Below are 13,890 nucleotides of genomic sequence, written 5' to 3'. Positions count from 1 at the left end.
TTGCAAGCCTTGATCCACTTGCTCTACCACATTAGTTAAGAAGTCCTTCCTTTCCCAGATGAACAGACTGGGTGCTGTTCAGTGGACTGTGTATAATGTGTGGGTCTATTTATGAAATCTATTCTGTCCACACCACACTCTTTTTTTATTTAATTATTTTTTTATTATGGTTACATTGGTTTATAACATTATATAAATTTCAGGTGTACACAATTATATTTTGATTTCAGAGTAGATTATGTTATGCTCGCTACTCAAAGACTAATTACAATCCATCACCATACACATGTGCCTAATCATCCCTTTCATCCTCCTGTGTCCCTCCTTCCCCTCTGGTAACCACCAGTACAACATCTGTCTCTATGTGTTTGTTTGTTTTTGTTTTTATCTTCTATTTATGAGTGATATCATATGGTATTTGACGTTCTCCCTCTGACTTATTTCTCCTAGCATAATACTCTCAAGGTCCACCCATGTTGTCACAAATGGCTGGATTTCTTCCCTTTCTATGGCTGTGTAGTATTCCATTGTGTATATATACTACATCTTCTTCATCTGTTCTTGCCTTAATGGACACTAGGTTGCTTCCAAGTCTTGGCTATTGTGAATAATCCTGCAATGAATATAGGCATGCATATATCTTTACACATTCGTGTTTTCATATTCTTGGGATAAATACCCAGCAGTGGATAGCTGGAGCGTATACTAGTTCTATTCTTAATTTTTTGAGGAATCTCCATACTTTTTTCCATAGTGGCTGCATCAGTTTGCACTCCCACCAGCAGTGTACAGAGTTCCCTTCTCTCCACATCCTCTCCAACACATATTTTTTCCTGTCTTGTTAATTATAGCCATTCTGATGGGAATAAGGTGATATCTCATTGTAGTTTTGATTTGTGTTTCCCTGATAATTAGTGATGTTGAACATTTTTTCATGTGCCTGTTGGCCATCTGTATATCTTTTTTGGAGAAATGTCTGTTCAAGCCTTTTGCCCATTTTTCAATTGAGCTGTTAGTTTTTTTTGTTGTTGAGCTGTATGAGTTCTTTATATAATTTTGGAGATTAACCCCTTATCAGTTATATGGTTTGCAAATGTCTTCTCCCACTTTTTAGGTTGTCTTTTCGTTTTGTTGATGGTTTCCTTTGCTATGCAGAAGGTTTTAGTTTGACGTAATCCCATTTGTTTATTTTTTCTGTTGTTTCCCCTGCCAGGTTAGATATGGTGCTTGAAAATATGCTGCTAAGACTGATGTCGAAGAGTGTACTGTTTATGTTTTCTTCTAGAAGTTTCACAGTTTCAGGTCTTACATTCAAGTCTTTAATCTATTTTGAGTTAGTTTTTGTGTATGGTGTAAGGTAATGGACTACTTTCACTCTTTTGTATGTGGCTGTCCAGTTTTCCCAACACCATTTATTGAAGAGATTTTCCTTTCTCCATTGTATGTTCTTGGCTCCCTTGTCAACAATCAGCTGTCCATAGATGTGTTTGTTTATTTCTGGGCTCTCGATTCTATTCCAATGATCTGTGTGTCTGTTTTTGTACCAGTATGATGCTGTTTTGATTACTATAGCTTTGCAGTATATTTTGAAGTCAGGGAGTGTGATACCTCCAGCTTTGCTCTTCAGATTTTCAGGATTCCTTTGGCTATTTGGGATCTTTTGTTGTTCCTTATAAATTTTTGGATTCTTGGTTCTATTTCTGTGTAAAATGTCATTGGAACAAAGACAGGGATTGCACTGAATCTGTAGATTGCTTTAGGAAGTGTGGACATTTTAACTGTGTTAATTCTTCCAATCCAAGAGCATGGAATATCTTTCTAATTCTTTGTGTCTTCTATTTATTTCAACAATGTTTTATAGTTTTCAGTATACAGGTCTTTCACCTCTTTGGTTAAGTTTCTTCCTAGGTATTTTATTCTTTTTGTTGCAATTATACATGGGACTGTATTCTCAATTTCTCTTTCTGCTACTTCGTTGTTAGCATATAGGAATGCAACTGATTTTTGTATGTTGATTTTGTATCCTGTAACTTTATTCATTTATTATTTCTAAAAGTTTCTTGGCGGGTTCTTTAGGATTTTCTGTATATAAAATCATGTAATATGCAAATAGTGACAGTTTCACTTCTTCCTTTACAATTTGGATCCCTTTTATTTCTTTTTCTTGCCTGATTGCTCTGCATAGGACTTCCAATATTATGTTAAATAAGAGTGGTGAGAGTGGGCATCCTTGTCTGATTCCTGTTCTGAGAGGGATAGCTTTCAGTTTTTCTCCATTAAGAATGATATTAACTGTGGGTTTGTCATATATTGCCTTTATTATGTTGAGGTACTTTCCTTCTATACCCATTTTATTCAGAGTTTTTATCATAAATGGATGCTGTACCTTGTCAAATGCTTTCTCTGCATCTATTGAGGTGATTGTGTGTTTTTTATTCTTCATTTTGTTAAAGTGGTGTATCGTGTTGATTGACTCACGAATGTTGAACCATCCCTGCATCCCTGGAATAAATCCCACTTGATCATGGCATATTATCTTTTTAATGTATTGTTGTATTTGATTTGTTAGTATTTTGTTGAGGATTTTTGCATTGATGTCCATCAGTGATATTGGTTTGTGATTTTCCTTTTTTTGTGTTATCCTTGTCTGGTTTTGGGATCAGGGTAATGTTGGCTTTATGGAATGAGTTAGGAAGCTTCCCCTACTCTTCAATTTTTTGGAAGAGTTTGAGAAGGATAATGTTTTAACCATTTTTTTAAATGTGCAATTTGGTGGCATAAAGTACATTTACATTGTGCAACCATCACACCATCTTTCTCTAGAACTTTTTCATCATTCTAAATTGAAATTTTGCACCCAATAAACACTAGTTTTCCACTCTCCCCTCCAATCCCCAATCTCTGTATATCCTCCATATGTTACTTTTTTTTTTTTTGTGAGGAAGATCAGCCCAGAGCTAACATCCATGCTAATCCTCCTCTTTTTTTTTTTTTTTGCTGAGGAAGACCAGATCTGAGCTAACATCTATTGCCAATCTTCCTCCTTTTTCTCCCCTAAAGCCCCAGTAGATAGTTGTATGTCATAGTTGCACATCCTTCTGGTTGCTGTATGTGGGACGCGGCCTCAGCATGGCCGGAGAAGCGGTGCGTCGGTGCGTGCCTGGGATCCGAACCCGGGCTGCCAGTAGCGGAGTGTGCGCACTTAACCGCTAAGCCACGGGGCCGGCCCTATATTACTTTTTTTATCTTGGAAAAAAATAACATAAAATTTACCATTGTAACCACTTTTAAGTGTTCAGTACAGTAGTGTTAACTATATGCACATTGCTGTCCATCAGATCTCTAGAACGTTCTCATCTTGCAAAAGTGAATCTCTATACCTATTGAATAGCAACTTCCTGTTTCCCCCTCCCCTGAGCCTGCTCTACCTTCTGTTTCTAAGAGTTTGGTTACTTTAGATTCCTCATATAAGCGGAATCATGCAGTATTTGTCTTTTTGTGACTTGCTCATTTCACTTAGGGTAATGTCCTCAACACTTGATATTCTTGATATTATTTTTCTTATTTTAGCCAACTTGGTGGCTATGCAGTGGCACAACATTGTGATTTTTATTTGCATTTCCTTGACAGCTACTGAACTCAAACAATTTTCTATATGTTTATTGGCTCTTTGAATATCCTGTTTTTCTATCCAGTTGTCTGCCTTTTTCTTATTGATTTGTGGAAGATCTTTATATATTCTTTATATAGTCTGGACGAATTCTTGGTTAGATACATCACTGAGAAATGTCTTCTCTCACCAAAGGGTTACATTTAGAAATAGATTTATTTTTTAAAATAATACATTTCCTCCCATAAAAAAAAGGAAAAATGAAAAATAAAATAATACATTTTCCTAAAAATAGTAAAGCAAAATAGAGGTACTTGGTAGAGCCACAAGCTCTCCATCTCCCTCCATCCTGAGGGAAATGTAACACATGATGTACTTAACAATTCCAGTGGTGCATTTTTTCCCATTTAACAATGTACCTCATGAATATTATCCCCCACTTTACAGAGGAGGAAACTAAGGCACAGAGAGTTGTGTGAAGTGACTGCCTGATCTAACACCCTTAGTAAGTAGCTGAGCCTGGGTTTGAACCCAGGAATCTCTGTGACCTTCAGCCACTCCAAGGAGCCTCACATTCCCATTTATAAGCTTTGGCTCAGAGGGCTGTCAACTCTTCAAGAATTGGTGCCTGACACACATCTTCCTCAGAAATGCCTTTTCTGGGCTCCATTCAGCTGAGGGTGGTTGAGGAGAGGGTCATCATATCCGGACCTTGATTTCTGAGTACTCTGTGGTCTCCTGCTCCTGAATGTCACGTGATGTCATCCTCTGGAAACTGAGGGAAGCGTAATGGAGTTCCTGCTCCTCCTCTGAGGTGGAGGCGGGAGCAGCTGTGGTCGGGTGGTCCAAGGGACTATCTGACTTGGATTCATGCAGGTGACCCTGAGGGAGATGAGAGAAGGGTGTCAGAGCTGACCTTTGGGGTCTGGAGAAGGGGACTTGGGGCTTGAAGGAGCATTGACTCATTTATCCATTTCACACCCATTTCCTGAGGATTCACTCATTCATTTACTCACTCACTCATTCATTCATTCACTCACTGATTCATTCATTCTTACATACCTTTAACATATTTTAATCATAACGGTCTCTTCTTATTACTGATCTCACTGAATCCATACAATCTCCCTCCAGAGATAATATAAATATTATTCCCATTTACAGATATGGAAACAGACTGAGTGAGCAAGGTCAAGTAACTGCTCAGCAGACAAGATCCCTGACCTCAGACAGTCTATCAGGGCAAGGAGACAGTATCAGATTCACACACACATGAACACAGACTTATCAAATTGCACATTATGATCTGATGAACAGAAGTGGGGTGCTGTGGGTGAGGGTCACCTCTGCCCTCAAGGGGCTCACAGTGTGGTGGGGACAGGCCTGTGATTGTCACAGGGATGCAAGGGGACAGTCTGCCTGGCACAGGGCAGGGGAATATTTAAACTGGAGCATGAAAGACAGCTAGGGGTTTGACCAGTACAAAGGGGGATGGACGGAGAGACTCTCTCAGGAAAAGGCACAAAGGGGCAGGGGGCACAAAGAGCGAGCCCTGCCTGGGGATAGAAGGATTCTGGAACCAATTACAATGTTGAAAGTGGATTCCACACCAACAAGCAAGTCTCCAACACCAGCTGGGTTCTCTACAATTCAACTCAATTCTGACACTCTCTGCCTGGAGATAGCATCAGATCCCACAGGTTAAGGGCTCAGTCCTACAAGATTGTCCCCCGCCGACTTCAGATGCCAATTGCAAGTCCAAGTTATCCCCTGTGCTTCTGATCAAATGGCTATAGATCAGAGGTTCCTACATCCCGCTCCTCGGGTTGGATTAATTTGCTAGAGCGGCTCACAGAACTCAGAGAAACATTTTACTTACTAGATCACCAGTTTTTTATAAAAGGATATAACCCAGGAAGAGCCAGATGGAAGAGATGCAGAGGGCAAGGTATGGGGAAGGGACACAGAGCTTCCACACTTTCCAATTGTGCCGCTCTCCACATCTCCCTCTGTCTGTTCACCAACACAGAAGCTCTCCAAACCCCGTCCTTTTGGGTTTTATGGAGGCTTCATTACATGGGCAGAGTCAATTAAAATATTGACTATTGGTGATTGATTCAACCTCCAGCCTCTCTGCCCTCCCTGGATGTCAGGGGGTGGGTCTGAAGGTTCCAACACTGTAATCACCTGGTTGATCCCCTGGCAACCAGCATCCCCCCCCCCCCCCCCCCCCCCCCCCCCCCCCCCCCCGGCCCGGAGGTGTTTTCCCAAAGTCACCTCATTAACATAACAAAATACATCATTTTCGCTCCCATCACAGGAAATTCCAAGGGTTCTAGGAGCTCGATGCCAGGAATGGGGACGAAGACCAAATATATATTTCCTACTATAAATAACAATATCACAGTATATAATAAGCTCATTTTGTCGGGAGGGACAGGAGGCCAGCTGGAGCACATGGCAGGGGACCTATGACAGAATGACAGACTGAAGAATCAGGACTTGGTTCCCTTGGTCTATGCTGTCCAATCGGGTAACCACTGGCCACCTGTGGCTATCGAGCACATGAAATGTGGTGAGTCAGACCAGAGATGAGCTATGAGTTTACAACAAACACTGGATTTCAAAGACTTTGTACAAAAGGAAAAAGAATGTAAGTATTCCATTTATAATCCATATATTGATTACTGATGATATGCTGTTGAAGTGATTCTATTTTAGGAGATGTTGGGTTAAATAAAATATTATATTAAAATTGATCTCATGTTTCTTTGTACCTTTTTAAATGTGGCTAAGTATTGAGTTATATATGTGGCTCTCATTCATATTTCTGTTGGACTGTGCTGACCTAGGCAGCAGGGAGTAAGCAGAAGGTTACTGCATGTCAGCTGTTTGGGGAATTTCTTCCCAAAAGCTTTTTCAGGGAGAAGAGATGGGGTCAGTGACCCAGGAGAGATAGTGACAGCTCAGCAGGAAAGGGCCCAATGGAGAAAAGCTTTGCTAAAAGGGAAAATGGACAGGGCTTGGTCAATGATTGGCTCTGGGAGGTGAAGGAGAGGAAAGAGGAGGGGGCGATTCTCAGGTCTCTGAGTTGAGTGCAGCAGGAAATCCAGGGGAGAGAAACAAATTTGGGGGGCAGATGAGGAACTCATTTTTGATGTGCTGAGTAAACTTCCCATCAAAATGCCCACCCTGCCCCTGGACAAGTGTCCAGCTGGGACACTGGACAGAGAGATGCCCACATCACTCACCGAGGACACGGTACTCGATGCAGGATGGACACCATCCCTGCTCGCTGCCTTCTCTGCTGATTTCTTCCTGTAGATCTTCACTCTGAGAAGAGAGACGAGGACCCTTCAGTGGGGTTGGCTTGCTGTTGGGAGTCTAAAGGTGCTGACTGTGGCAGAGTGTGAAGGCCGCCACCTTACTGCAGAGACCAGGATGAGAAAACATATTCTGTCCTCCCCAACAGCTGAAACCAGGTTTTGGGAACTGACACTAAGCTTGGCTAAGATGTCATGAGGCTAAATTCCTGATGCCACTTCACCTAATTTCACTCCTCCCTGGCTTCATCATCTCGCTGGGCCCCCCATCTCTGGGCTTTGAGTTTTGAGGTTCATTGAATCCCCTCACCCTCCCACACCACCACCTCAGGAGGCCTTCGCCCATACCAGGGCCACCACTCACAGGAAGAAGATGAGGCAGAGGCAGAGAGTGAGCAGGGCTGTGACACCAGCTCCCCTGATGGCCCCCACAATGCCATCTGTCCTGGGTCCTGGTCTCCCTGCAGGAAAGAGAGATCTGGGGTAAACTTCAGTCCCCCTAAGCAGGCACCTGAGCATCCAGCTTTCTTGAATCCATGACCAATGTCTGTGCCTTCTTCTATCCAGGACTTGCTGCTTTGTCACCCACCCCTCTATATGATTGCAGCCTCCTGTCTCCCCAGCCCCCTCCCCAGCCAACCAACAGAGGACCCTGAACTCTAGCCCCCCTTCACCCTGAATGAGACCCATTTCTCTCCTTCTCAGTGTCTTCTAGAATCCAGGCTTGTGTATCCTCCTTCCCTGGGCATCACCCTTCATAGCCCTGACCTGGTAGCAGCAGGACAGTGGCGCTCTGGTTCCCATGGGCATTTCTGGCCTCACAGCTGAGTCTGAGGCTGGAGTAGAGCCCCCCACTGAGGCTCAGGAAGCTGTTGGCCCAAGGTCCGGTGGAGCTGGAGGTGACGGTGAGGGAGGTGTTGCTGTGGTTCCCCATCACCAGTTCTTCCCCCAGCCGCCAGTACAGGGAGGGGGTCGGCTGGGCTTGTGCAGAGCATCTGCAGTGCAGACACTCGTCCTCCCAGGAGCAGGAGGGTCCGAGCAGCTGTGGGGGCTCTGTGGGGAGAGAGGAGAGGAATCAGAGGAACCTCTCTCCTCTCGAGGATGCAGGTGTCCCTCCCCAGGTATGTCCCACTCACTGGTCACAAAGAGGCTCAGGGCGGCTTCCAGGGAGCCCAACAGGTGCTGAGCTCGGCAGACGTATTTCCCGTGGTGCCCCAGCTCCACCCGGGGCAGCTCCAGGACCCCAGGGTTTGAAGGTGAGGAGGGGCTCAGAGGCAGGCTCCCCTTGGTCCAGCTCATCATGGCAGGAGGGTTGCTGTCGGCAACACAGACCAGGCGCAGGGACTGGCCCTCCTGGACTGGAAGAGAGGAGCCGTTGCCCAGAGGTTTGGGTCCTGGCAAGAAAGCTAAGAGAGAGAGAGAAAGCTGAGCCCAGACCCTCATTAGGGGCTCTCTCTCTCTCTGTTTTTTCTTTTCATCATGTAGATCTGTTTCTTCTCTTCTATTGCCTGAAGGGCTCATACCAACTGGGCTAAGCCCCAAGGGGACAGGGCTAGGAGCAGGCACTGCAGCCTTTCCAAGAGACATCCACACATTCTTCTGAACCACCTTGGACCCCATGCCTCCTGTGTTGGCCGTCTGTGCCAATGCAGGTCCCAGATTTGCCTCTATGAGCCTTGCAATTTTGTCTTTCAATAATGCTTCACTAAGACCTGTCTAGTTTAGCTGTGTCTGAGATGTCACAGTCCTGTTGGTGAGACGCTCATAAGCAGGTACTCACACAGCAATATGACATGTTTTGTGATGGGGACAAATTGGGCTGAAGGAGCTCTGAGGACGGGAGTGCATTGAGACTGTCAGGACAGGGAGGGCTTCCTGGAGACAGAGCAGCTTAAGCAGAGCCTGAGAATGGTCAGAGCTGACTAGAGGATGCTGCTGATGGAAAGACCTTGTGGGAGGCTGGTACAAGAGGTGCAACTAAAGCTCAGGTGTGAAATGACACTTCATGCTCAGGGAAAAGGAAATAGTTCTATGAGGGTTGAATGAATGGGTGTGTTTGGGAGTGTTTACATATGAGGCTATAGGAAGAAATTATGGGAGATTTAAAATATAATATTAGAGTGGGGAAAGGCATAGACATGAAAGAAAATATTGTTAAATGCAACCAGTGGTTTACTAGTAAACATTTAACAACCAGCTCATTGGAGACAGGGGAAAATAAAAAAAAAGCCCTGATTTGTAGTATTTATCAATTTCCTTGGTGTAAATACTCCCAACTTGGCCAATTTCCAGCACCTAATTTGAAGTCACTGAACCCCAGTTTGGAAAAGATGGACACAATTGGCTGTTGCCAACCAGTCAGAGGCAACACCAGTACACCACTAAGTGCGACTCAGAAGAAAATTTGTCTATTTTTGCCTGGCAAAATCACCACATGCTAAGTTAAAAGGACACCAATAGATTGGAAATAAATCTTCTCAACTAACACACAGCTGATATCCTTTAGATGAACAGAGCTTCTTCAAATCATCAAGAAAAAATCCACGAGGAAATACAAATCGTTCTTAAAAAAGATGAAAGATCTCAACCTAGTCACAAAATGACACTGAAACTTAACATGACAATGAATTCACTTAGGATTAGCAGGGATGAACATGTTCAGCAGGGAAGGAGGCACATTGCAGGCAGAAGTATAAACAGATGCACCTCCATGCAGTGGGATTTGGCAATATCTGTATAAGTTACAAATACACCCTTTGATTGAGGACTTTCTTCTCTAGAAAATTATCTGACAGAGAAGTGCATACACTTGATGAATGTTCATACAAGTTATTCAGTGCAGTATTATTTGTCTTAGCAGACACTGGAAACACCATAGTTTTCCACCAATGGGGCACTAATTAAGTACTTTATAGTATAATATACTTCCAATTGGAAAACCATGGAGTCATCGATAAGAATGAAGAACGTTTCCTGTGTATTGATACAGAAGAATCTCCAAGATAGACTGAGTTTGGGATAAAGGCAAGTTTAGTTCACAGAAATGTACCAACGTCACTTCCTTAGTTGTGACAAAAGTGCCAGTGTGATGGGAGATTTTAACAGTGAGGGAAGCTGGGTGAAGGATTATGGAAACTCTCTTTATCATGCAAATATAAAATTATTCCACAAGAAAAGTTTCTTAAAAGTGATAAAGATCCCACACTTCTATGGACAGCTAATCTTTGACAAAGGAGCCAAGAACATACAATGGGGAAAAGAAAGTCTCTTCAACAAATGGTGTTGGGAAAACTGGATAGCCATATGCAAAAAAATGAAAGTAGACCCTTACCTTACACCATACACAAAAATTAACTCCAAATGGATTAAAGACTTGAATGTAAGACCTGAAACTGTGAAACTTCTAGAAGAAAACATAGGCAGTACACTCTTCGACATCGGTCTTAGCAACATCTTTTCAAACACCACGTCTGACCGGGCAAGAGAAACAATAGAAAAAATAAACAAATGGGACTACATCAAACTAAAAAGCTTCTGCACAGCAAAGGAAACCATCAACAAAACGAAAAGACAACCTAAGAGTTGGGAGAAGATGTTTGCAAACCGTACTTCTGCTAAAGGCTTAATCTCCAAAATATATAAAGAACTCATGCATCTCAACAACAAAAAAACTAACAACCCAATTAAAAAATGGGCAAAAGACCTGAACAGACATTTCCCCAAAGAAGATACACAGATGGCCAACAGACACATGAAAAGATGTTCAAAATCACTAACTATCAGGGAAATGCAAATCAAAACTACAATGAGATATCACCTCACGCCCGTCAGAATGGCTATAATTAACAAAACAGGAAACAACATGTGTTGGAGAGGATGTGGAGAGAAGGGAACTCTCATACACTGCTGGTGGGAGTGCAAACTGGTGCAGCCACTACGGAAAACAGTATGGAGATTCCTCAAAAAATCAAGGATAGAACTACCATATGATCCAGCTATTCCACTGCTGGGTATTTACCCAAAGAACTTGAAAACACCAATTTGTAAAGGTACATGCACCCCTGTGTTCATTGCAGCGTTATTCACAATAGCCAAGACTTGGAAGCAACCTAAGTGCCCATCAAGGGACGAATGGATAAAGAAGCTGTGGTATATATACACAATGGAATACTACTCAGCCATAAGAAACGATGAAATCCAGCCATTTTTGACAACATGGATGGACATTGAGGGTATAATGCAAAGTGAAATAAGTCAGAGGGAGAAGGTCAAATACCATATGATTTCCTTCATTAAGTAGTAGATAATAACAACAATAAACAAACACATAGAGACAGAGATTGGATTGGGGGTTACCAGAGGGGAAGGGGGGAGGGAGGAGGGTGAAGGGAATAATTCGGTACATGTGTGTGGTGATGGGTTGTAATTAGTATTTGGGTGGTGAACATGATGTAATCTATGCAGAAATAGAAGTACAATGATGTACACCTGAAATTTTTACAATGTCATAAACCAATGTTACTGCAATAAACAAAAAATAAAAAAAAATAAAAAAAAAGTGATAAAGATGCCGAGTAACGTGTATAGTTTTATGTGTACCTGTTTGTGTGTTTTTAAATGTCTATGCATATGTTGTATTTGGGAAGATAACCAAGAGGGAGGTACACAAGGTTCTGAATACTGTTTTATTCCTACTGAATTTTGCTAGGAACAGAATTATATTCCCCCAAAATTGATATGTCGAAGCCCTAGCTCCAAATGTGGTAGAGTTTTGAGGCATCTGAATGGAGCTTTTGGGATTCATTAGGGTCAGATGAAGTCATGAGAGTGGGGCTCTCATGATGACATCGGTGCCCATATGAGAAGAGACACCAGAGAGCTGGCTCTTTCTCAGTCCTGTGAGGACACAGCCAGAAGGAAGCCATCTACAAGGCAGAAAGAGAGCCCTCACCAGGAACCCAATGACTTACACCCTGATCTTGGACTTCCAGACTCCACAACTGTGAGGACTAAATTCCTGTTGTTTAAACCCCCCAGTCTGTGGTATTTCGTTATGTCAGCCCAAGCAGACTAAGGCACATTTTATGTTTACTACTTTAAATACTGACATTAAAATGATCCAAGGAGGCTGGAGGAGTAGGAGGGGTCCAGATCCTAAGGAGAATGAGGGCAGGACGTGGGACGAGGATGTGTCCTTGGCATGGAAGAGGCCATGCAGACCCCCTGAGAGCAGGGTCAGGGGTGGGGGGAGGCCAGGGTGTAAGATGACTATCTAGTGGGGGCACTTCTCACCTCTGCTGTCGCCACACCTGGCCTGAGTCTTTCTCCCATCTGATTTCTGACCCCAGCTCTGCTCTGAAGGGAGCAGACAGACTCCACTTCCCCCACACCCCTCTGAGAGGAGAGGTTGCACTCTACCTGTGCCTTCTTTCTGGAACACGCTGATGGTCAGGTTCTGGGGCGCATCTGGACAGAGAGACATAATTATTCTTTTTTCAGTGGCAAGAAGGTGGGTGTTGGTCCCTTTCCCCCAAAATTTTAGTAATAGGAAGGGGTGTCCTCTTTCCTACCTCCCCAGAGCCAGCTTGCAGGGTGTAGCGCAAAGTACCCCATCACCTGCCGCCTCCTCCCCAACACTCACTGCCCTCAGGGGCCTGGCCATCCTGGCCTGGCACTCACAGGACACATTGAGCTGGATGGTCCTCTCTGTGCTCACATCAGCTCTGGGGAAGGTCACTCGACAGGTGAGGTTGGTGCCGTGGTCCTGGGGCCGCGGGGTGAGGGTGAGCACCGAGGAGTGGAGAGTCTTGGGGCCCAGGGCGGTGAGGGCGACCCCGATCCAGAAGAAGGTGGGGGGTGTCCCCCTTTCACAGGCCCATGGCACTGCACAGGTAATGGTCTTGGGGTGGCCAGATTCTAGGGTCCCCTGGATGTGGATGTCAGGTGTCTGTGTCAGAGCTGAGGAGGAGAGAGACAGACACACGCCTGGAGTGGGGACCCCAAGTGTGACCTTAAGAGCAACCTCTGCCTCAGGCCAAGTGTCTCCTCTCCAGCCAACCTCAGCATCCTGTCCTCCTGAGTCACACTGGGTCCCTCCCAGGATGAGGAGCAGGAGGGCCCCTCCCGGCCCCAGCCAGGGGGCCTTCAGAACCCATCCATGTGTCCCCTCCTTGACCCCATTCCTTACCCGTCACATGCACAGAAAGTAGGTTCTCTTTGTAATTATATTTGACAAAAGACCCTCTCTCCACCCTAAAGAAATATTTCCCATTGTCCCTCCCCATGGTGTCTGTGATGTCCAGGGAGCAGTTGTGGGTCCGGGGATCCCCAAGGAGGTGGAATCTGCCCTGGGTCTCCTCCAGCACTGTACGATTTGGTTTGTTTGTGGCCACAGGAGCAACCAGGGCTGGATGATCTGTTTCTTGGAACCAGTAGCCGTAAGCTGGGTCAGTGTTAGTGTAATTGATCGGGGGGTAGGTGACAGTGCAGGGCACATGGACGCACAGCCCCTCCTGCACCGTCACAGACTTCACTTGTAGCCGGAATCTCCCATCCTGAGCCAGGGGCCCTGTGGGGAAACAAGAGTCAGCTGCAGCCTGTGCCCCACTCCATCCCCCCTTGACCCACTCACCTGTCCACACCAGGGGCACCAGCAGCAGCAGCAGCAGTGACATCTCTGGTGTCAGAGCCACAGGGCCTTGGTGTCACAGAACTGAGAGGAAGCCCCAGCAGGAAGCCCAGGCTGAGGTCAGAAACGTGACTCAAAGAAGAGGAACTTGACACCCACACGCTGTAGGAGCTGGCGTGGTCCTTGGAGAATAATCACTTCTACTTTCCAGATGGGGTCCCGACGAGGGTCATACAACAGCAAGGTGGATTTGGCCTGCTGCTCCCAGCTCCCTCTCCATGACCTGTCCCTCCTGCACCACTGTCCACACCAGGAAAGGAGGCACTGTC

At 44.8% G+C, this 13,890-nt stretch overlaps 1 protein-coding gene across 1 annotated transcript; it reads right to left on the bottom strand.

Moving 5' to 3' along the window:
• Nucleotides 1-3,855: 3,855 nt before the first annotated feature.
• Nucleotides 3,856-13,620, bottom strand: LOC131397236 (sialic acid-binding Ig-like lectin 13). The gene is made up of 9 exons (XM_058530003.1): nt 13,565-13,620; nt 13,121-13,501; nt 12,613-12,891; nt 12,352-12,399; nt 8,070-8,339; nt 7,702-7,986; nt 7,298-7,394; nt 6,862-6,943; nt 3,856-4,492 (listed from the first exon to the last, which is right to left on the bottom strand). Exons 1-9 carry the CDS (start codon nt 13,605-13,607, stop codon nt 4,310-4,312), a joined length of 1,668 nt encoding a protein of 555 aa, XP_058385986.1. The 5' UTR covers nt 13,608-13,620; the 3' UTR covers nt 3,856-4,309.
• Nucleotides 13,621-13,890: the final 270 nt, after the last annotated feature.

Source organism: Diceros bicornis, chromosome 34 (assembly GCF_020826845.1).
Source record: "Diceros bicornis minor isolate mBicDic1 chromosome 34, mDicBic1.mat.cur, whole genome shotgun sequence".
Classification (NCBI taxonomy): Eukaryota; Metazoa; Chordata; class Mammalia; order Perissodactyla; family Rhinocerotidae; genus Diceros; species Diceros bicornis.
This window is presented reverse-complemented; position numbering and strand designations above follow the sequence as displayed.